At 47.1% G+C, this 25,002-nt stretch overlaps 1 protein-coding gene across 1 annotated transcript in view; it reads right to left on the minus strand.

Annotated features, from left to right (window-relative positions):
• PITPNC1 (phosphatidylinositol transfer protein cytoplasmic 1) overlaps positions 1-25,002 on the minus strand; it is a 311,718-nt gene that overhangs the window by 51,528 nt on the left and 235,188 nt on the right. Inside the window, exon 6 of the mRNA XM_002748676.7 lies at positions 7,735-7,830. Within this exon, the coding sequence (XP_002748722.1) occupies positions 7,735-7,830 (96 nt within the window). The remainder of the gene's footprint in view (positions 1-7,734; positions 7,831-25,002) is intronic.

Raw genomic sequence — 25,002 nt, forward strand, 5'->3', positions numbered from 1 at the left:
AGTAGCAAGACGCTATGTATCAGCCACATAACCAGTCCAACCTGCTCAGCTTTTGGTTTTACCCCCTTTTCCTGCTCCATGTGACACTGAGCAAATAGCTTTATGACTCTTTTTTTTTTTTTTTTTTTTTTTTTGAGACAGAGTTTCGCTCTTGTTACCCAGGCTGGAGTGCAATGGCGCGATCTCGGCTCACCGCAACCTCCGCCTCCTGGGTTCAGGCAATTCTCCTGCCTCAGCCTCCTGAGTAGCTGGGATTACAGGCACACGCCACCGTGCCTAGCTAATTTTTTTATATTTTTAGTAGAGACGGGGATTCACCATGTTGACCAGAATGGTCTCGATCTCTTGACCTTGTGATCCACCCGCCTCAGCCTCCCAAAGTGCTGGGATTACAGGCTTGAGCCACTGCACCCGGCAGCTTTATGACTCTTATAGACAGGCAGGGTCTTAGTGGTCTGTGTGACCAATGGACGGGCTCTCCCTGCCTGAAAAAAAAAAAAATCACATTATTTTTTCTCCCCACAAACCAGCACTGCCCTGCAGAGTCCATTAATGACTGTGAGAAAAAAACTTGAAGCTAAGAGGCTTTTGAGAACTGAAGCTCTGGGCCCTGATAGGAAATAGCAGCACTGCAAAAATGAGAATAAGGAAAGCACTGAGCTGGACTGTCAGCTGATCCTGAGTCCCCAGAGCATGCTTCTGAATCTCTGCTTAGTGGTGATGGCACAAGGGCCATCAGGCAGAGGGTACCCCGTGGAAAATTCCCAGCTCTGGTCACCTTCATGAGAGAGGCAGTCTTAACTGTGTGGCTCGAAGGTTTCCAGGGATAAATGGAAAAAGAAAGGAAAGTGCAGGCCAGGCACAGTGGCTCACGCCTGTAGTCCGAGTACTTTGGGAGGCCGAGGCAGGCGGATCATGAGGTCAGGAGTTCATGACCAGCCTGGCCAACATGGCGAAACCCTGTCTCTACTGAAAATACAAAAATTAGCTGGGTGTGGTGTCACATGCCTGTAATCCCAGCTACTCGGGAGGCTGACACAAGAGAATCGCTTGAACCCGGGAGGCGGAGGTTGTAGTGAGTAGAGATGGTGCCACTGCACTCCAGCCTGGTGACAGAGCAAGACTCTGTCTCAAAAAAAAAAAAAAAGCATCCCCACTTTGGCCTGGATGGCCATGTGTGACAGGAGCTGGGTGGAGAGGAGGAACCCAGATAACCCTGCTCTGGATTCATCAGCATCAAAAAAAAATCCCGAAACATTTTCAGCCCATCAGCATCCGGCTTCCTCATATAAAGAGTGTTTCTATTTAGGATACTGACATCGTCAACTTACAAAGATGGATGGGAAGAAAAGGCCCATGAAGCTGGATGCTTCCGATTAAAAAAAAATGGAACTCTGATTCACAACTGCTTGCTTAATGGCAACGAATTCATTTTCTTTGATAGCGCTTGCTCTGAAATTGTCACTGCTGGAAGAAAAAAAGCAAAGTTCCTTGTCTTCACTCATTCATTCAGCAAACATTGGGTGAGCGCCTGCTGTGGCAGCGGCTGGGGAAGAGCCAGCTCTTGTCTTTGCTGAGCTCATGCCATAGCAATGAGCTAGCACAATCTAGCATGCCCTAGAAGCCATGGACCAGAACTTTGCTGCCCCCAGACCACCAGCAGTGGGAGAGCAGGATGCCCAGGAAAACTCAGAGAGGGGGAGTTCTGTGTGAGCTGAACTGTAAAGCAAGACCAGTGAGGGGTTTTAAGCACAGAACAAGGTCAGATTTCATTTGAGAAGGAAACTCCCATGGTGGGGTGGAGGGTGTTAATCATTTACAGGGTGCGGGTTAGACATTTGTTTGGAAATGATTTGCCTTCTGAATCGGTTGTTCCTCTTATTCCTGGTGCCTGGCATGTTTACAGTAGACACAACAAGCAAAACAGCCCAGGAAACTCACTCCTCTTCCTTTGGGTGGGTTCAGACTGCAGTCTGCATTCTGGCCTGTTGAAGATGGGGGCTGGGGTCACAAGGGAGTTGCCCCAGTGGGGAATACTTTTTCTAAGATTTTATTGCAGGCTCCCGATGGTAACTGTAGCCCTTTAAGATCAGGCTGCCAGGTCCATGGAGGAGGAATTCCACCTGTGACACAGGCCAGCAGATCCCCTGGGAGGTCACGCAATGGATGATGAGTGTGCAGGGCTTAGCCCTAGGGGGTCCCTTCTCCCAAATCCATTAAGTAACCCTAAGACTCCAGGACAGGCCAGAGGTGGCCCTGAGTGTCAGAGCTGAATCCAGAGTTCCATCCATCTTCAACCACCTCTTCCTGTAGAACGTTTCCCAGCCATGGCACTATGGACATCTGGAGCCAAATAACTCTTTGTTGTGAGGGGCTGTCTGTGCTTTAGAGGATTGTAGCACCCTCCCTGGCCTCTACACCACTGTAGATACCAGTAGCACCTCCTATGTTGTGACAACCAAGAATGTCTACAGGCATTGCCAAGCATCCCTGTGAGGCAAAAATCACCCCCAGTTGAGAACTGTTGTAGCGGACAGTTTTCCCTTCTCTTTCTATTTGATCTCTCAGCAGCATTTAGCACATCCAATCACTCTCTTCCTCTGGAAACTTGCATTCCTTGGTAAATTTCCCTTGTTTTCCTCCTAACTTTCTGACCAATTCTTTTTTTTTTTTTTCACTCTTGTTGCCCAGGCTGGAGTGCAATGCTGCAATCTTGGTTCATCACAACCTCCACCTCCTGGGTTCAAATGATTGATTCTCCTATCTCAGCCTCCCGAGTAGCTGGGATTACAGGCATGTGCCCCCACGCCCGGCTGATTTTGTATTTTTAGTAGAGATGGGGTTTTTCCATGTTGGTCAGGCTGATCTTGAACTCCTGACCTCAGGTGACCCACCTGCCTCAGCCTCCCAAAGTGCTGGGATTACAGGCATGAACCACTGTGCCCAGCCTTTTTCTAGGCAATTCTTTTGGATTCCTGATTCTTTCAGATTCTACCTGATCTCCAGGTGCTGCCATCCTTCAAGGCTCGGACTTGAACCCTTTCCCATTTATACTTCACGCTTGCTTCCTCTCATCCATCTCCAGGATTTTTAAATCTCTCATTTGCTAAATACTCTCAAATTTGTCTGCAGCCCAGATCTCTCACCTAAGCGCCAGTCCATTTCCATTTGTTTAGATGCCTCTCTGACATAATAAAATCCACTCATCTTTCTCCAAGGTACATTGCTCTTCTCATCTTCCCATTTCAGTATGCGGCACCCCCATCTTTCAGTCACCCAAGCCAGAATCCTTAAGATCATCCCAACTTCTCCTTCAACCTCATCCCCATATCCAATCCGTGGCCAATCCCTGTCAACTCATCGTCAAAATATACCTCAAAACCATCTGCTCTTCTCCATCTCTGCTGCCAGCACTCTAGCACAAGCCACGATAGAACCTAAGTAACTGATGATATAAATAATGATAGTGGCCTCGGTGGTCTCCTGACTTCCACTGTTCTTCTCCACTCCATTCTCTATCCAGAACAATCTTTCAAAGCGTAATTTAGATCCTATGATGCCTCAGCTTCCGTGTTATTTTATTTTAATTTTAATTTTTTGAGACCAAGTCTTGCTCTGTTGCCCAGGCTGGATTGCAGTGGCATGATCTTATCTCACTGTAACCTCTGCCTCCTGGATTCAAGCAATTCTCCTGCCTCAGCCTCCCGAGTAGCTGGGACTTCAAGCCATTCTCCTACCTCAGCCTTCCAAGTACAATTAGGGTTTCACTCTGTTGGCCAGGCTGGTCTCCAACTCCCGACCTCAGGTGATCTGCCTGCCTCTGCCTTCCTCTGCCTCCCAAAGTGCTTAGATTACAGCTGTGAGCCACTGCACCAAATTTCTTTGAAGGCATCCTGTTATGCTTGAATAAAATCTGAGTATCTTACTTAGCATGGCCCCCTCATCCCTTCCAGCCTCCCTCCGTGCCCTCTTCCTCTTGCGTGTGCTGCAGCTGTGATGCTGGCCTCCTTCCCGTTCCTCATACGTGTTTCCTGGGAGCTCCTACATGTGCTTCTACCTCCACCTGGCACGCTGTTGCCCCCAACCCTCATACTTGTCATCAGCAGGTCTCATCATAACTGTCATTCATTCATTTATTTTTAGAGACAGGCTCTTGCTCTGTCTCCCAGGCTGGAGTGCAGTGGTATGATCACTGCTCGCTGTAATCTCCAACTCCTGGGCTCAAGCAATCCTCTTTGTCTTGGCCTCCTGAAGTGCTTGCAATACAGGTGTGAGGCACTGAGCCTGGCCTGAACTGTCATTTCGTCCATAGCATTTCTCCTGATCCCATTCTGTTAAATTCAGTTTCCTTATCACATTCTCTCCCTGTACCTGCCTTCCTGCACTTGTGACTCTGAACTTCATTATGTATCTGTGTGATTAGTTCTTTACTGTTTTGTTAGACTGGAAGTGTCCTGAAGGGAGGGACCCTAAGTATCTCTTTGGCTCATTGCTCTCCCTCCCCCCTTTCCTTTTGAGACAGAGTCTTGCTCTGTTACTATCTCAGCTCATTGCAGCCTCTACTTCCCAGGTTCAAGCGATTTTCATGCATCAGCCTCCTAAATAAATGAGATTATGGGTACACGCCACCATGAAGGCTAATTTTTGTATTTTTAGTAGAGATGGGGTTTCACCATGTTGACCAGGTTGGTCTCAAACTCCTGACCTCAGGTGATCCACCCGATCCAGCCTCCCAAAGTGCTGGGATTACAGGCATGAGCCACCGTACCCAGTCGTCATCCCATGTCTTAACATTGCATGTGACACTCAGTGAGGACTCCATAAATATTTTTTTGATGAATAATTACTGGATTCTTTTTTTTTTTTTTTTTTTTTTGAGATGGAGTCTTGCCCTGTCACCAGGCTGGAGCAGAGTGGCGCAGTCTCGGCTCACTGCAACCTCTGCCTCCCGGGTTCAAGCGATTGTTCCACCTCAGCCTCTTGAATAGCTGGGACTACAGGTGCGTGCCAAATGCCCAGCTAATTTTTGTATTTTTAGTAAAGACGGGGTTTCATCATGTTGGCCAAGATGGTCTCGATCTCCTGACCTCGTGATCCACCTGCCTCGGCTTCCCAAAGTGCTGGGATTACAGGTGTGAGACACCGTGCCCAGCCTATAATTACTGGATTCTTTACCTCTCATCTACTTGGACAAGCTGCATCCAGGGAAGAATACTTTAGGACCCAGGGAAAGAGGTACAGACGTGCCCATGAGCAGCTCTTTGAAGCATGAAGGAAAAGCGCCTTGAAAATCTATGTGAATGAAAGGAAGCTTTCTAGTGGAGGTTCTTTGGGGCACAGAGCACAGGGAAATGAGTCAGGCACCCGTTGACTAGAAATGAGACTTGATTTCTTCATTAATATTCTATATTTGTATCAAGACTTCCTACTGAATCAGGAGGGAACTCCCTGGAGTCCAGGCAGAACCACGCCAAAGCACACTGGGAGGAAAAGCTGAAATTAGTTCAGAGTTTTCTGGCAACCCTGCTTCCCTGGAAGGCCCAGAGCACCCAAAGAGGCTGGGACATCCAGGTAGGGCTCAAGGAGCCACAGGAGTGCTTTGCACTATGCCCTGCATGGCATCAGAGCCCAATTAAGCACCAGTGGATTTGACATGAAACTACAGGATTTCCATGGAGTGAGACAAAGGGAAGGTCAGTGGTGCCCTGTTTATTTCCCCCAGTTATGCAGTTATGGGTCCATGATTATGCAGAGAGCATTTAACTTTGTTTATCTTAAAATGCATAGGTGTAGTTGGCCGCAGGGCATAAAAAAAGTGGATGATGCTAAAACACTCAGCCTGGCCAGGTGCAGTGGCTCACACCTGTAATCCCAGCATTTTGGGAGGCCGAGGCGGATGGATCACATGAGGTCGGCAGTTGGAGACCAGCCTGACCAACATGGAGAAACCCTTTCTCTTCTAAAAATACAAAAAATTAGCCAGGCGTGTTGGCACATGCCTGTAATCCCAGCTACTCAGGAGGCTGAGGCAGGAGAATCACTTGAACCTGGGAGGTGGAGGTTGCAGTGAGCTGAGATCACGCCACTGCACTCCAGCCAGGGCAACAAGAGTGAAACTATCTCAAAAAAAAAAAAAAAAGAGAGAGAAAGAAAAGAAAAACAAAAAAAGAAACACTCAGCCTTTGGGTAGAGATGAGCCACAGTGTGATCCACATCAGCCTCTCCCCAGCCCTTTCGGGGACAGCAGCTGAAGACACATACCTGCAATTAAGCAGCCAAACATTTGCTAAGATCAGGTAAGACTTTTATACCAAAATGAATCCCAGAACTTGGAGGCAAAAGAAATCCAAACCACATGGGGAGCCTGGCTTATTTGCGTAATGGCTGAATTCATTTTGAACAATTTTATTGATTGTGTCTCCATCAGCCTTAACGAGTCTGGGAGAAGCGTTTCAAGGTCCATGTGTTATGGCTCAAGGACGAGTGTGGGGACCCGATTCCAAACCTACTGGGATTGGCGGCATGTTGTTCAACAACAAAAACAGCCCTGCATCTGCTGGCATCGCAGGGCTGGGATGTTATTTGCAAGCGGGTCCCCCAGGTTCCATCAGCAGCCCTTAATAAAATACCAACGGGATAGAAATGGTGACTCGTAGAAACCGTGTAACAAGAAGGTAGAACTAAGGCAAGGATGGATCCTGGTAGGTTCAAAACCAGAGAGAAAGAAGTTGTCTGAAATTATTCTCAGCCCTCACAAAGGTGTCTGCTGTTCTGAAAGAAAGGCACTGTGCTGGAATGAGCTATCAAAGTTTTCAAGGACTGATTCAAATCTAAATAAAACACAGGTGGCTCATGCCTATAATCTCAGTGCTTTGGGAGGCTGAGGTGGGCGGATCATTTGAGGTCAGAATTTGGGAGACCAGCCTGGCCAACATGGTAAAACCTCATCTCCACTAAAAATACAAAAATTAGCCCAGTATGGTGGCTGGCACCTGTAATTCCAGATACTCAGGAGGCTGAGGCAGGAGAATGGCTTGAACTTGGGAGGCAAAGTTTGAAGTGAGCCAAGATCGTACCACTGCACTCCAGCTTGGGCGAGACTTCATCTCAAAAAATAAAAAAAAGGCCAGGTATAGTGGCTGAAGCCTGTAATTCTAGCACTTGGGAGGCTGAGGTGGGCGGATCACCTGAAGTCAGGAGTTAAATACCAGCCTGACCAACATGGAGAAACCCTGTCTCTATTAAAAATACAAAAATTAGCCAGGTGTGGTGATGTGCGCCTTAATTCCAGCTACTTGGGAGGCTGAGGCAGAAGAATCACTTCAATCTGGGAGATGGAGGTTGCCATGAGCCAAGATCACACCATTGCACTCCAGCCTGGGCAAGAAGAGTGAAACTTTGTCTCAAAAAAAGAAAGAGAGAGAGAGAGAGCATGTGATTGAGGAGACTGTTGTTTTTCAGAGAGGCCAGTGTATTGGATGGCCCAGCCCTATGGATACTGACATTGCCCAGAATGATGGCAGAGCTGGGAGACAGGAAAACTAAGTGGAAATTGAGTAATGGCCAGGGCCAGTGATGGTCGTCCCTGAAGAGTTAGGGCCTTAATTTTGATACTTGCAAAAAGAACCAGCAAGACTTGAAAGCAAATTGAATCCACACGAGAGATGGAATTCGCCCAAGTTAGGAGGTCTTTAAGAAATATTTGTGGAATGAATGAATGAATCTGTCACTTACCTCAGATTCTTTGTAGTACCGTTCTGGAATTTCATCGCAGGCAATATCAATAAAGCAAACTTCTCTCTCCACGTCTTTGGCTTCATTGTCGAAAATCTGAAAAAGCAGAGCAACATATCAAAGGTTAGTGATGGCAGGTGATACCCTCCAAAGTGCCTGAGGCAGGATAACCCCCCCACAGAGCATCTTCACACGGCTCAGTGCCCCGGCTACGTTTCGCCAGCCTCAGAACGTGCAAGAATCATAGAAAGCTTTGATTCATGGCTTTGGTTTTGTCAAATCAGAGTCAAGTGTAGCATCAATCACTGCTTGGTAAGAAGCCGAGGAAAAACTGGGCTGTTTTTAGAAGTTCAAGAGTGAGGAGATTAATTTCCTCCAAAAAAATCTCTTCCCAAACTGAAGTCTGCTGATTTTTCACAGTTCAGTGGGGAATAAAGAGGTTGGAAAGGGTCTGGCTAAATCTGAGTCAAAAAGCAGGGATATAGGCCAAGAGTTAGAAACAACAGTGTGTGTTTGTTTAAGTTATATTTTATATATATTTAGTTTCACAAATAATACATGCTCACTGCAGAAAATATAGATAAGCAAAAATAACCCACAATCCCACTACCCAGGGGAAACACACCTGTTATTCTTGATCATTTAAGAGCACAGTTTCCTTTGTACACATAAAGGTAACAAGGTAAAGTTTGGTAAGACACCGAGATGGTTTCTTGCCAATCTGCCCTAGGTTCCATTGGCCAAGAATGCACATTACTTGCCAAAAAAAAAAGTAACACATCCGCAATATACAGATACAAATGTCAGGCTGGGTGCTGTGGCTCATGCCTGTAATCCCAGCACTTTAGGAGGGCAAGGTGGGTGGATCACTTGAGGTCAGGAGTTTGAGACCAGCTTGGCCAACATGGTGAAATCCTGTCTCTACCAAAAATATAAAAATTAGCTGGGTGTGGTGGCACACGCCTATAATCCCAACTACCCGGGAGGCTGAGGTAGGAGAATCACTTGAATCCAGGAGGCAGAGGTTGCAGTGGGCTGAGATTGCACCATTGCACTCCAGCCAGGGCAACAGAGTGAGACTCTGTCTCAATAAATAAATCAATCTAAATTTCGGCAGAAAAAATAAGTTTGTCTAGTTCTTCTCATTGTTATTTTTCTGGTCTAAAGGAATGATCATCCTTCTGCAGGATGATAAACAGGTTTCTTTTTTTGAGACAGTGTCTCAAGGCTGGAGTGCAGTGATGCAATCTCAGCTCACTGCAACCTCTGCCTCCTGGATTCAAGTGATTCTCCTACCTCAGCCTCCTGAGTAGCTGGGATCACAGGCACTCACCACCAAACCTGGCTAATTTTTGTAGTTTTAGTAGAGACAGGGTTACACCATGTTGGCCAGGCTGGTCTCGAACCCCTGACCTCAACTGATCCATCCACCTTGGCCTCCCAAAGTGCTGGGATTACAGGCATGAGCCACTGTGCCTGGCCAACAGATTAAAGTTTGGAAAACTACTTCATTCTTGGAGGAAGTCTTAACTGTAACCCCATCTCACTGTTTAGCTTATTCTTTATAAAAGAATAGCTTTTCTTATAAAGAATAGCTTATTTAGCTTATTCTTTCAGGGAATCACCAGTTAACACCAATTACATCTGACTCTTGAGGAGAGAATGCAATAGTTTGGAAGAACAGGGTGGTTGATACCCAAGAACACTGGCCTATTCAAATTTGGTGCCTATTAACAACACAATCTCCCACAAGAGGGCATCTGAAGGGCTCTTTACAGACTCAACTCGTTTTGGTTGGATTATCATGTTAATTAAAACGATTCATCCTTTCTTTTTTTTTCTTTTCTTTTTTTTTTTTTGAGACAGAGTCTTACTCTGTTGCCCAGGCTGGACTGCAGTGGCACAATCTTGGCTCACTGCAACCTTCGCCTCCTGGGTTCAAGCGATTCTCCTGCCTCAGCCTCCCAAGCAGCTGGGACTACAGGTGTGCACCACCACACCCAGCTAAGTTTTGTATTTTTAGTAGAGAGGGAGTTTCACCATGTTGGCCAGGATGGTTTCGATCTCCCAACCTCACGATCTGCCTGCTTTGGCCTCCCAAAGTGCTGGGATTACAGGCATGAGCCACTGAGCGTGGCCAACGATTAGTCCTTTCTAAATGCATTCTGAATAATACTTGTGTTGTAACTGTCCTCAAAGTCTGCTGGTGTCTCTTCTCTTCTTACCCATTCTGTTCTAAATATTTGGAGATTGAACTCTTCAAATTTGTCCAAGGAGATTAACTCCCCAGTTTGACCCAAAGTGGCCACTGACTTCTCCTTCAAGTCAGAGAAAGACTGGTTCTTGGATCGGCTCTGATTCTTTCCACTGCTACTTGAAGTCAAGTGCTTCAGGACACTCCTAAAGCATTTTGGAAGAGACAAGTGGACTGCCTCAAAATGAAATAGACAGTGGAGAAACAAGTTCAAGTTCAAGTGGAGAAATAAGTTGTGAAATAAAATACTGGGTCTCAGATTATTTACGAGAGCTCATTCCCCTGCTCCTTCTTTCTTTTTGGAAATCTCTTTTAAGTGTGAGCTACAAGAAGAGAGACCCATGCCTCCTTAAGAAGACACACAGAGGTTGGGCACAGTGGCTCACACCTGTAATCCCAGCACTTTGGGAGGCCGAGGTGGGTGGATCACTTGAGGTTGGGAGTTCAAGACCAGCCTGGCTGACATGGTGAGATGGTGAAACCATGTCTCTATTAAAAATTAAAAAATTAGCCGGGCATGGTGGTATGCACCTGTAATCCCAGCTACTTGGAAACCTGAGGCAGGAGAATCATTTGAACCTGGGAGGCGGAGGTTGCAATGGGCTGAGATTGTGCCACTGTACTCTAGCCTGGCTGACAGAATGAGACTCTGTCTCAAAAAACACCAAAGACACACACACACACACACACACACACACACACACACCCAGAGGGAAATGAACTTCCAGAGAGTATATTACAAAAGGGTAAAATCTTCAGGCCTCACAGAAAGGGAACTAAGCAGGGATGAGGGGGCCTGACAGGTTGTATAGCTTTCCCTGATTTAATTCAAACATTTTAGTGACCCCCATCACACCCATTTCATTTTTCACAGTATAGCCTCAGCTCCAAAGTCTCCTTTCACTTCTGCTCTGAGATCATGGTCTGGGCCCTGTCAGCATCTCTCTGTTACAGTGAGCCTCATCAGTAGGGGGCCCTGGAGGGCCACTGCAAGAGGAAGGGGATTTCTCTTTCGGATTTGGATGTTGCTGAGCTGCAGAGTCTGTCTGTGGGGACTTTTGGTCATGCTCTGCCCTAGCTGCATGCCTAGAGTGCACAGTTGCTCAGTGACCTTGCAGCCCTGGCCCGGGCCCAGTAACCACTTCACGGTGGCCCTCCTGCTGCAGGCACTGCGTGCTGCAGGCCTTGCACTGGCAGCATGCCCTGACTCTCTCTCCACACACACACCTGTCCACTAGCGTCCTCTGGTCTGCACTAGAGAGGGCTCTCTGCTGCTCAGCCACTGTCAACCAGCCCTGGCTCACATCAACCTCGTGTACTTCTCCACCATCCTGTGGGCTACAACCACACCTCTAGTGAAGTCTGAACCACAGCAATGCAGGGGGCCCCTTCCAAGTTTGTGCTTCCTGGGTATTCTCTCTCAGCCTTAGGGAACCCTTTGGAGTTCCCTTTACATCCTTATAGTTGCTCCTATTGGAGATTATTAATGCCTTCTATTACATTTCTCTTATTCAAATTACTGCATGGTTTCTGTCTCCTGATTGGGCCTGGACTGATACACCCATTGCATACAAAGTGCTGCCCTGGGCTTGAGGGACTGCAAAGATGAGGTCTTAGTTCTTGCCCTTTAGAAGTTACCATCTAGTGGGAGAGACAGATTGGGAAGTTATTACCAAAAATACAAGGCAGAATGGAGTAAGTGCTGCAAAAGAAATAAAAGAATAGGCTGTTGGCTGGGTGCAGTGACTCACACCTGTAATCCCAGAACTTTGGGAGGCCAAGGTGGGTGGATTGCTTGAAGTCAGGAGTTTGAGACCAGCCTGGCCAACATGGTGAAACCCCAGCAGGGTAGGGTAACACATGCCTATGAACCTAGCTACTTGGGAGGCTGAGGCACGAGAATTGCTTGAACCCGGGAGGCAGAGGTTGCAGTGAGCTGAGACTGTGCCACTGCACTCCAGCCGGGATGACTCAGTGAGACTCCATCTCAAAAAAAAAAAAAAAAAAAAGAAAAAGAAAAGAATACGTTGTAAAGCAGGGAAAGGAGACAATGTGGTTCAATATTATGAGCATAGCAGTATTATTCTCGCCTTTCAGATGAGAAACCAAGGCTGAAAGAAGGAAAGAGCCTTGCTCCAAGTCACACAGCCAGGCAGCAGAGAAGCTCTGATTTGAGGGCGAGTCTGTAGGCTCCACCAGGTCCTCCCAATTAAAAAACAAACCAACTGCCTCTTAGCATCCAACTGCTAAGATAAACATCAATCAAAACTGCTACCTGCATCTTTCTAGAAAGAAAAATTCAGAATCTGAGTCTCCTGCTACTTAAAATGTGTGTCCTGTGAAACTCTCACTGAGAACCTCCCAGCGACAGAGGACTCTTCTGTTCCTCTGTTGAAGAGCCTAAGGCTGCAGCAGAAGACACATAGACACCCGTTAGTCCAACCACTGGCCTCCTTCATTAACTGGGTGCTTCATTCTCATGCCGAAGTCCACGGAACAGCAAACATGAGGAAGCTGCTTTGCTTGAACTTTGTAGTAAGTATTTCAGGGTGAGGTATCCACCACATCCTCTTCAGGCTTGAGATGACAATGAGTTTTCATTTCTGATAAATAATAATCTCCCAGTGATTAGAGATAAGGAGATGCTCACGGGTGCTCAACAAATGCCTGCTGAACTAATGGAAGGCATTAGCTTCTACCTTCCAAAGAGGACTCTATGGCAGGAATGTTGCTTATTCACTGATCTTAGCTTTTTTTCATAAGTCTGAGATCTTATTTCCTTGGTTGTGAGCACCGTAATTTCCCACAATTGCTACCATAGGGCTCAGAAGGTTGACAACCTCCTACAATGGGCTGATGGGTCCTACACTGGCCATCAGAAGAGCTGACTTTAAACTGTTATCTGGCAGGGCACAGTGGCTCACACCTGTAATCCCAGCACTTTGGAAGGCCTGGCGGTTGGATCACTTGAGGTCATGAGTTCAAGACCAGTCTGGCCAACACGGTGAAAACCCATCTCTACTAAAACTACAAAAATTAGCTGAGCATGGTGATGCATGCCTGTAATCCCAGCTACTAGGGAGGCTGAGGCAGGGGAATTGCTTGACCCCAGGAGGCAGAGGCTGCAGTGAGCTGAGAATGCGCCACTGCACTCCAGCTTGTGCAACAGGGCAAGGCTCTGTCTCAAACAAACAACAAACAAGTAAATTCAGTAAATTTTTTGTGTAACGTTGGATTAATTCCTGCATTTCCTTTGGGCCTCCATGTCCTTATCTATAAGTTAAAATCTTATAGTCTAACTGGGTACAGTGGCTCATCCCTGTAATCCCAACACTTTGGGAGGCTGAAGCACAAGGATGGCTTTGAGCCCGGGAGTTTCAGACCAGCCTGGTCAACACAGCAAGACCCTGTCTCTATAAAAATTCAAAAATTAGTCGGGCGTGATAGTGTGCACCTGTAGTCCCAGCTACTCAGGAGGCTGAGGCACAAGAATCTCTTGAGTTCGGGAGGCAGAGGTTGCAGTGAGCCAAGATCACGGCACTACACTTCATCCTGGGCAACAATGTGAGACTCTGTCTCAAAAAAAAACAAAAACAAAAAACAAACAAAAAAACTTAGTCTAAGTGAGCGGATTTCAGAGATTCTGGGAGACATCCTGGAATTGGGGAAGGCGTATTTTTCTGAAAAGAGGGTTTGATCACTTTCATTTGATCATCAAAGAGATCTGTGGCCCTAAGGACGCTGAGAACAAGTGACCCAGATGATCATGAAAATTCCTCGCGGTTAAAAAGCCTGTGGTGTTGAGTGGCCTCTGCGTCCTGTTAGTCTCCTCCATCTTGCTCCTTGGCTCGTTCCTTCTCTTCTTTCATCCCGTAGTCAGCCAACTTGGGCAGGACACAGAGGGGCTGCCACAGAGCAGTGGGAAGTGGCAGTGGTCACAATGTGGTGTAATTGGAGAGCACAGACAAGGTGAAATGGTCTCATCTTCATGCTCAGTTCATGGCAGGAGCCACAAGTAAGCCAACACCGTTAAAAACAAGCAGAGGGTTAACCAGGCCCCAAAGAAAAACACTCAGCCACAGCAGTGATTCATTTGGGCTCCCTGGTGGCGGCAGGTGCAGCTGCCAGAGCTCTGGGAGGTTTAGGCAGGATCTGCTGAGACTGTGTTAGGATGCGGATGCCTTTTGTTGTTGCACCAAGCCAAAGCTTCACGGGGCTGAGCCTGACACTGGAGAGCTGGGACCTTCATGGTCTCATTTGCTCCTTGGGCTAAATTTGTCTCCTCAGATGGGACTTGGGTGCAGGAGTTCACGGAGGCACTTTTCCTATATCACCTGTAATCATGTTCCTGTCTGTGGCTATTTATCAGAGACAGGGAGAAGGAGAAGTGTTTATCCTTTCCCTTCTACTGTCTACCCACAAATCACCTGCAGTGGATTCTGGTGTCAGTCTGGCTGACACCCCTGGCTACCCCAGCCATACACACACTAGAGAATGAATGCTAGTAGGAAAAACTCCTTTAAATATGAACCTAGAAATGCTACGTGGAGAAGGTGAATCTGAATCATTACCATCTTATAGATTCCACAATCAGAAGGGAGTCATTGTCTCTTTTTTGTAAAGTATTAGAATAATAAGTATCAAGTGTCTTACAAATCTTCACAAACTTTGACCTAGTAAGCTTATGCTTTGAGAATTTATCTTAAGAAAAGAATCTTGGTGGCCAGGTGCAGTGACTCACACCTGTAATTCCAGCACTTTTGGGAGGCCAAGGCAGGTGGATCACTTGAGGTCAAGAGTTTGAGACCAGCCTGGGCAACATGGCAAAACCCCATCGTCTCTACTAAAAAGTATAAAAATTAGCTGGGCATGGTGGTGGGTGCCTTGAGTCCCAGCTACTCAAGAGGCTGGGATAGGAGAATCACTTAAACGCAGGAGGCAGAGGTTGCAGTGAGCCAAGATCGCTCCACTCACTCCAGCCTCAATGACAGAGCAAGATTCTGTATCTTTAAAAAAAGAAAAGAATCTTGGCAAGACATAGTGGCTCACACCTGTAATCCCAGCACTTTGGGAGGCTGAGGTGGGAGGATGGCTTGAGCCAGGAGTTTGAGACCAGCCTGGACAACACAGTGATACCTTGTCTCTACAAATAATTAAAAAATTAGCTAGGCATGGTGGCATGCATCTGTGGTCTCAGTTGCTCAGGAGGCTGAGGTGGGAGGATTGCTTGAGCCCAGGCAGTGGAGGCTGCAGGGAGCTATGATTGCACTATCGCATTCCAGCCTGGGTGACAGAGTGAAACCCTGTCAAAAACAAAGGAAGGAAGGAAGGAAGGGAGGGAGGGAGGGAGGGAGGGAGGGAGGGAGGGAGAAGATAAAGGAAAAAACTATGCACAAAGATTTTTATTGCAATATTATTATGATAATGTCAAGGAAAAAAAAGATTGAAAAAGAAAGAAAACAGCTTAAATATCCCACTATGGGAGAATGGCCAAAGAAGTGAAGATAAATCCATTTCCTGTGGTCATAACTGAGAAGGAGAGGCACACTGATAAACATGGGATGTGTCTTAGCAGCCTAGATCTCTCCTTGAGCAGAAGGTCTTTCTGAATTTTGTAATTGCTCTTGCTTCATTTCTAGATTTGTTTCTAGATTTGGTGACTTCTTTTGACACAATCCATCCAGATCACTCTGTGGGGTGGCTCTTCATAAATCCACAATTTGGGGAATCATGAATTCTGAAGCTCTTTTCTCTACAATAGTAACTTTCATGGTTTAAGATCCAAGCATAGATGAAAAATTTCTGTACTTTCTGCAAAATTTTTCTGTAAATCTAAACTGTTCTAGAAAATAAAATCTAGGCTGGGTGCGGTGGCTCATGCCTGTAATCCCAGCACTTCGGGAGGCTGAGGCCCGTGGATCACCTGAGGTCAGGAATTCGAGACCAGCCTGGTCAACATTATGAAACCCATCTCTACAAAAATAAAAAATTAGCTAGGCTTGGTGGCAAACGCTTGTAGTCCCAGCTGCTCGGGAGGCTGAGTGAGGCAGGAGATTTGCTTAAACCCGGGAGGTGGAGGTTGCAGTGAGCCAAGATCGTGCCACTGCACTACAGCCTGAGCGACAGAGCCAGACTCCGTCTCAGGAAAAACAAAAGAAGAAAAGAAAATCTATTATCCTCTAAAAATTGAGGGGCTGTGGAGGAAGGTGTAGATTTTTATCTTCCTGCCATCTGTACAAGCCACTGAAGATACAAGGTAGAGGTGGCTGATGAGGAGGGATGTTGAGAAAAGTCTACCAGTCATCTTGTTTTGTGCTTCAGATATGATTAAACAGAGAAGCCTAGCCAAACCACCGTTCCTCTCTACTATAACTTTATTTTTTGGCTTTCGGGAGCTCTCTGGGGGAAGCAATTGATGAAGATATGCCAACAAAATACAGGTTCAGCAAGCAGGAACACTGGAAGCAGAATTCACGTTTTAACGATGCTTTCCTACTCAAGCTCTGCACTGGCAAGGTGGCTACTGGTTTGGTGGAGGGAGGGGATACTAGTTGCTAGTTAATACTTTAGGCATGTGGGTCTAGCATTGGTTCAGGGTTTTTGTTTTTTAGATGGAGTCTTGCTCTGTCACCCAGGCTGGAATGCATTGGTGTGACTGCAACCTTTGCCTCCTGGGTTCAAGTGATTCTCCTGCCTCGGCCTCCCAAGTGGCTGGGATTACAGGCATGTACCACCATGCCCAGCTAATCTTTGTGTTTTTAGTAAAGATGGAGTTTCACCATGTTGGCCAGGCTGTCTCGAACTCCTGACCTCAGGTGATCCACCCATCTTAGCCTCCCAAAGTGCTGGGATTACAGGCATGAGCCATGGTGTCCAGCTGGTTCATGGTTTATCAATTATTATCTAATAGCAGCATATCCAGTTGGGGAGAATCTGAAAAGCACTAATGGCTGTGAATTAAAAGAAAAAGTCCAGGTTGCCAATGATGAAAACCATCTCTACTGGCCATCTCACTGAGAACATGTTCACAGCTACACAATTCAGTGGTGACTGTTTCACAAATATATACATATATAGGAATATGATCCAACCCAAGAGTATTTCAACGTGTCTTCTACATGGTCATTAAGATAGGAATAAAAAGGATAGACTTCATGGATCTCTTCAAAACCATTTTCTTTTCTTTTGTAAACATTAGGTTGGTGCAAAAGTAATCATGGTTTTTGCAAATAGATACAGGGTCTTGCTACATTGCCCAGGTGCATCTCAAACTCCTGGGCTCAAGTGATCCTCCTGCCCTGGCCTCCCAAAGTGTTAGAATTACAGGTGTGTGCCACAGCACCTGGTCTCAAAACCACTTTTGGTCTCTATTATTTTTTCTGTTTCCCAGAATAGACAGTTGGGTAACTATTTGTTTTTAAGATAGAATTACTAGGCCAGGCACGGTGGCTCACGCCTGTAATCCTCGCACTTTGGGAGGCTGAGGTGGGAGGATTATGAGATCAGGAGATCAAGACTATCCTGGCCAACATGGTGAAACCCTATCTCTACTAAAAATAAAAAATTAGCTAGGCATGGTGGCACGTGCCTGTAATCCCAGCTACTCAGTAGGCTGAGGCAGGAGAATCACTTGAACCCAGGAGGTGGAGGTTGCAGTGAGCTGAGATAGCACCACTGCACCATAGCCTGGTGACAGAGTGAGACTCTGGCTCAAAAAAAAAAAGAATTACTGTATTTAAGGATAGCACTCTAGAGAGGAAGAGGCTGAATGCCCACCACTAGATGAATTGGCAAATACTGATTAAGCGCCTACTGTGTGTTCAACATTGTGCCTCTGAAAAATATATAAGAGAAAGTCCACTCTTAAGGGGGCTATGATTTTGTGGAGACTATGATTTTGTTTTCATCAACATTACACAACATATCATCTATATATTACTACTAAAAGACACGTTTCAGGCAGGGTGCGGTGGCTTACACCTGTAACCCAAACATTTTGGGAGGCTGAGGCAGGTGGATCATTTGAGGTCAGGAGTTTGAGACCAGCCTGGCCAACACGGTGAAACCCTGTCTCTATTTAAAATACAAAAATTAGCTGGGTGTGGTGGCACATGCCTGTAATCCCAGCTACTCGGGAAGCTGAGGCAGGAGAATGGCTTGAACCAGGGAGTCGAAGATTGCAGTGATTTGAGATTGTACTGCACTCCAGCCTGGGTGACAGAGTGAGACTTTGTCTTAAAATAAAATAACATAAAAATAAGATGTACTTCAGACAAGAGTACTCTGGTAGTCCAAATTCAGCAAGGAGAGAAATCAACACAGGTCCATAGTGGTTGGGGCCCAAGATGATTATTTGGCCAGCAGGGGTGATACAAGAGACTGGCTGATTGGCGTCGTGAGGAAAGAATCCAATCCACATGGTGCCTGCAGTGTGGTCCAGAGACACCAGGCCAGGAACATAGCTCAGGGCTGCTGAGGTTTCCATCTGGGGGCCCCAGAGAACTGCCTTCTGGTGCTGGGGGCTCTAGACACTGATGACCCCAGATCCACTCCTGAACTGACTTTGATTTTGGAATGGAATTGAAGCCCATCTGGTAATACAGTGGGAAGTAAACTAACTGCTTTTATTTAATCCCCATCAAACACTCCACTTGCCACAGGATTTCGGGGGTATTAGGGCTGAGTAAAGGAAACTCGTTTATCAGGATCGGGCCGGATCGTCTCAGCTGCTGGGTAAACTTCAGTGCTTCTCTGGAGAACACTTTCGGGTGGACAACATCATTAGGCCTTTGGTACAGAGGGGAAAATGTTTTTCCAGAGCCAGCAGGGAGTTGTAAAGCAAACTGAAGGCAAAGATTTCAGTCCTGAGAGTGTCTGAGAAAATTCTGTCCCCAGTGAGGTGGTGATGAACCTGTCCAGCAGGAATGGGGAAAGGTGAAGGTTAGGAAGGGGAGCTCCTAAGAACATCTCTGTGGATCTCCGTGAGACTGGCTTGCTGTGCCTTTCTGCTTTCCTCATACTGTCCCGTGTCCTTTCAGTGACAGATCAGTTACCCTCCAGTGTCCTGGGACTGAGTTTTAAAGGGCTCTAAGGCCGGGTGCAGTGGCTCATGCCTGCAATCCCAGGACTTTGGGAGGCAGAGGCAGGAGGATTGTTTACAAGCAGGAGTTCAAGACTGGCTGGGGCAACACAGTGAGACCCCCGTCTCAATAAAAATTTAAAAATGTAGCTGGGTGTGGTGGCAATCATCTATGATCCCAGCTACTTGGGAGGCTGAGGCAGGAGGACCTTTTGAGCCTGGGGGGGGTCAAGGTTGCAGGGACCTGTGACAGCACCACTGCAATCCAGTCTGGAAGACCGAGCGAGACTGTCTTAAAAAACAACAGAAATAAATAAATAAAGGGCTCAAAACAGAGGAGGCAAAGAGGGAGACTAAGAGACTGAGAAGGGATCTTCAGAAGGCTGTCTTTAGGCCTTGGTGACACTTCTAGGCTGTTCTAGTTACGGGCTTCTGGGAAGGAGGGGGAGGGCGTGAGGATGGGGTCAAGCTCTCAGGGGTGTGAGCTGGCAAAGTGAGGACTCCTCTGAGGCAAAGAGTGGTGCACCTCTGCAGACAAGCTGGGTGAAATACTGACATGAGCCTGCAGATGGCAACGGGTGGGGGTGGGGGGGTGAGCTGGGAGCGGGGAGGGGAGGGGAAAGCTCTCAGAGGAGCACCTGATGGTGGGGACAGCTTTGATCAGAGATGAAGGTGAGATAAAGGAAGGCGGCTGCTCTCAGCATCCTCTGCAGGCATTGTGCATGTTGGCCTTGGGTCCCCGGCAGTAAGCGAGGGCACGGGCACACACAGGGTTGGCTAGGGCTCCAGAGAGAGAAGTTGAGCCCCCAGCAGAGTGATTGGCAGTAGAGTGAGAATGCTGTGGGGGTCCTTGGAGGGGGATGCCCAGAGGCACGAGTAGAAAAGAGCCCCTGGATCTGGGGCCACCTTGAGAGAGCCGATTACAAAATGTGGGTATTCATGGTGTTGGGAGCATGAATTTTTTCCTAGTCACTGAATAATGTTTCTCTCTATTAAACTACTTAAACTTCCAGATAGAACTCTGCCAAGAAGGCTGGCAAGATACGAGTTTAGGGAAATTCAGCATCATGGTTACCCCCAGTCTCAGCACACAGAAATATGTGGGGGTCTCCTACACAGTTCAATCTGGCCCCTTCATCAACAAGCCTGCTTAGAAGGCATAAAGCACATCCTCTAGAGTTGGCTTGCTTTCTTTCTTTTTGAAAAGATTTCTTAGGAACTAGAGGTTTTTATTTTTATTTTTTTCTGGGATGGAGTATTGTTCTGTCACCCAGGCTGGAGTGCAGTGGCATGATCTTGGCTCACTGCAACCTCTGCCTCTCAGGTTCAAAAGATTCTCCTGCCTCAGCCTCCCAAGTAGCTGGGATTACAGGTGTGTGCCACCACACCCAGATAATTTTTATATCTTTAATAGAGACGGGGTTTCACCTTGTTCTCACTATGTTGGCCAGGCTGGTCTCAAACTCCTGACCTCAGGTGATCCACCTGCCTCGGCCTCCCAAAGTGCTGGGATTTTAGGTGTGAGCCACTGCACCCAGCCAGGAACTGGATGTTTTTAGTTTAAAAAATGCAGTCAAATACAAGGAAGAAATTGGCAACCACCCATAAAAGCTTTACATATCTTTTTTGTTTGTTTGTTTGAGACAAGAGTCTCTCTGTCGCCCAGGCTGGAGTACAGTGGCACGATCTAGGCTCACTGCAACCTCTGCCTCCAGGGCTCAAGCGATTCTCGTGCCTCAGCCTCCTGAGTAGCTGGGATTATAGGCGTGCACCACCATGTCTGGCTAATTTTTATATTTTTAGTAGAGATGGGTCTCACTATGTTGGCCAGGCTGGTCTCAAACTCCTGACCTTAAGTGATCCACCCACCTTGGCCTCCCAAAGCATTGGGATTACAGGCATGAGCCACTGTGCCCAGCTAACTCTCTGGTTTTTAAAGGACATCTTTCTTCCATTCTCCAGATCCATGACTGTCTCTGCAGCTAGAAAAGCTGGCCTTTTCTGAGGCCTCCCTGTCCCGAACATTCATGAATGAAGGCAACTAGGCTTTTTTTGTTCTCTGTTATTAAATGTGTGCAGGCAGAGGGAAGGGTTAGAACACTCGAAAAGAACACCTTAAATGTGTTCAGACTGGCCAGTGGTGGACATTTGTCCTTTTTTTTCCTCTGCCCACCCCAAAGGTCACAGAAAATTCAAAACAACAGATAAAAACCTGTCAACAACAATACACCGCAGAGAAAGAAGGACAGGAATAACTTCAGGCACGGCTCATCCTCGAAGTTTAACATAAAAGCCGCTGACGAAGGCAGCAGGGGAAAATGGGAACAGGAAGATGAAAAAGCAGAGGCTGCCTGGGAAAGTGGAAAGGCGGAGATCTAAGGGTAAAAAGGATAACAAAGTGGATAGGAATCCACAGTGGGATCCCTTTGAGGGAAAGGACACGTACGTCTCTTCCAGCGTTCGTGTCTAAAAAGAGCTCCAGTAAACCGGTGGAGAGAACCAGTTTGTGTCATGACCTGAAGTCCCACATATGGTAAACCATGGCTCATCTGGGTGAAATAAGAGGCGAGGAAGCAGATTCAAGAGGCAGTCATCAGAGTGATACGGTGACCAATGAGAAAAAGATGCTGTTTGGAAAAACAACGTTCTAATCAGGTCTATAGGTCATGGTAACTAATTAAGAGGAGAGAGGCCGGATATGGTGGCTCACGCCTGTAATCTCAGCACTTTGGAAGGCCAAGGCTGGTGGATCACCTGAGGTTAAGAGTTCAAGACCAGCCTAGCCAACATGGTGAAACCCTGTCTCTACTAGGAATACAAAAATTTGCTGGGTGCGTTGGCGCATGCCTGTAATCCCAGCTACCCAGGAGGCTGAGGCAGGAGAATTGCTTGAACCCAGGAAGTGGAGACTGCAGTGAGCTGAGATCGCGCCACTACACTCCAGCCTAGGCAACAAGAGCAAAACTCTGTCTCAAAAAAAAAAAAAAAATTAAAAGAGGACAAAAAGTACAAAAGTACAAGTGGAAGGATCACAAATGCTATGACTCAATGCATTTACTAAAAAGGCTGTAAGGGCATAAAATCACTTCTTTTTTTTGAGATGGAATCTCGCTCTGTCACCAGGCTGGAGTGCAGTAGCGTGATTTCAGTTCACTGCAACCTCTGCTTCCTGGGTTCAAGTGATTCTCCCACCTTGGCCTCCTGAGTAGCTGGGACTACAAGCATGCTCCACCAAGCCCAGCTAATTTTTGCATTTTTAGCAGAGATGGGGTTTCACCATGTTGGTCGGGATGGTCTTGATCTCTTGATCCACCCACCTTGGCCTCCCAAAGTGCTGGGATTACAGGCATGAGCTGGGTACAAAATTAATTCTTCTTCTTTTTTTTTTTTTTGAGACGGAGTTTCACTCTTGTTACCCAGGCTGGGGTGCAATGGCACGATCTTGGCTCACCGCAACCTCCGCCTCCTGGGTTCAGGCAATTCTCCTGCCTCAGCCTCCTGAGTAGCTGGGATTATAGGCACGCGCCACCATGCCCAGCTAATTTTTTGTATTTTTAGTAGAGATGAGGTTTCACCATGTTGACCAGGATGGTCTTGATCTCCTGACCTTGTGATCCAACCGCCTCGGCCTCCCAAAGTGCTGGGATTACAGGTGTGAGCCACCGTGCCCGGCCTCAAAATTACTTCTAAGTTACAGTTCCCAGGGCAGTTATAACAGGGCCCTTTCATGAGCTTGGTCTAATTTCCATGCAAGGTAGCCTCAATCTGAATTCTCCTCTGGGCTGCAGCCTCCCTTGGACACACAGACCATCTTATGAGTCCAGGCCAACACTTCACATGTGCACTTGTAGATTCTGGCAGCAGAGACGCGGAACAGTTTCCCCGAAGTATGATCAATAAGCCTCCTAAAATAAGTCTCAGAAGCTGAGCTTAAAAACAGCTTCAATTTCTCCCCGTTCTTTCTGATTTCAATTCTCAGGGTGGTCTCTGGGAACTAGAACTGCTGGTTTTCTCTAAAATTGACAAATCGATATTGAGCCTGGAGACACAGACAGCCCAGCCTTTCACAGCCTCCGTGTTTGGGGTGTGCCATGCCGAGGTGAACTGGATCCTCAACCTTCTCTGAACAATGAATTCTTTGCACAAAGAGGCAGGGTTCCTGACACAGCCACTACACTGGCTCAGCCTCAACAGAAAAGAATGAAATACTGGGACAGATGGCTGCAGCGTCCCATGCGGTAGGGTGGCCGCACAGGGCATAGAAAGAAGAGGAGGCCAGCAGCCCTGCTCTCAGAGTTTCCTTCTCTTGTTCATCAAACAACTTCCCGAGGTATATCAGGGCTTGTGTCTCCTTCCAGCTCATTCCTGGTGAGCCTCTCTGGGCAAAAACAATGGAATGGGCACCAGCCCAAAACCACTTAAGAATCATGATAGATTGCATCTACTGTCAGGCAAAGCAAAAGAAAGGAACAAATTGTTACATGTTCCTGGTAGGCTCTGTTTGGTTTGGTTTTCCCTCTATGTGGACTGGCTGTGATTTCTGTCTATGCGGATTGACCTCTCAAGGCAACGTCAGGGAAACTACGCAAGGCCTCCTGGCTGAGTTCCACGGCCCCTGCCCCCCAGGGCAGCTGCCTAGAAGACTCCTGGAGGAACCCTCCAGGCACGGGTAAGCCAGGCTTGGGCCGGCAGGTAGGGAGGGTTTGGCTTCCAGAGCCCTTCCCAGGGTTGTGGTAGAATTAGGCCCCTGGGTGGGCCTGTTGTTTGTATTTTTCCCCAGTGGGGAGAAATCTGCCACCTCATCCCTGCCTCCAAGGGCCAGCTCTCATATACACTCTCGTCAATCAATTCTGGCTGTCTCTTATGTCATTAAAAACATTTTTTTTTTTTAGTAGAGACAAGGTCCCACGATGTTGCCCAGGCTGCTCTCGAACTCCTGGGCTCAAGCTGTCCTCCTGCCTCAGCCACCCAAAGTGCTGGGATTACAGATGTGAGGCCATTGTGCCTGGCCTGTGCCTGGCCTGTGATGTCATTTTTTATTTATTTTATTTATATTTTTGAGATGGAGTGTCACTGCGTCGCCCAGGCTGGAGTGCAATGGTGCAATCTCAGCTCACTACAACCTCCGCCTCCCGGGTTCAAGCAATTCTCCTGTCTCAGCCTCCCGAGTCGCTGGAGACTAGGGCACGTGCCACCACAGCCTGCTAATTTTGTATTTTTAGTAGAGACAAGGTTTCACTATGTTGCCCAGTCTGGTCTCGAACTCATGAGCTCATGAGGTCAAGCAGTCTCCACACTTCGGCTTCCCACAGTGCTGGGATTACAGGTGTGAGCTCCCGTGCTTGGCCAATTTTTAAAAAACATTTTCTCCTTTTTTTCTTATCACAATCATACCAGTTCTTTTTTTTAGACAGAATAAAGAATCTTTATTATGGAATCTCATCTGTGAAGTAAGAACAGTGTCGGTTCCTCCCTCACTGGGTAGTAGAGAAGATCTGATGACATAAAGCAGGGAAAGCCCACTTCATTTTGATCTGGCCTGGGAAGTACCCTGCCAGTGACAGATGTCAGTATCAACAAGGACTTCTCCGCTTCTTTCTCCTTTTGTGAGACAGGGTCTTGCTCTGTTGCCCAGGTTGGAGTGCAGTGGCGCGATCATGGCTCATTGCAGCCTCAACCTCCCCAGGCTCGGGTGATCCTCCCACCTCAGTCTCCTGAGTAGCTGGGAATATAGGCTATTTTTTTTGTAGAGATAGGGTTTTGCCGTATTGCTCAGATTGGTCTCAAACTCTGGACTCAAGTGCTCTGCCCGCAGTGACCTACCAAACCAGCACTCTTTTTTTTTTTTTTGAGATAGAATCGCACTTCATTGCCCAGGCTGGAGTGCAGTGGTGTGATCTTGGCTCACTGCAACCTCTGCCTCCTGGGTTCAAGC

Source organism: Callithrix jacchus, chromosome 5 (assembly GCF_049354715.1).
Source record: "Callithrix jacchus isolate 240 chromosome 5, calJac240_pri, whole genome shotgun sequence".
Classification (NCBI taxonomy): Eukaryota; Metazoa; Chordata; class Mammalia; order Primates; family Cebidae; genus Callithrix; species Callithrix jacchus.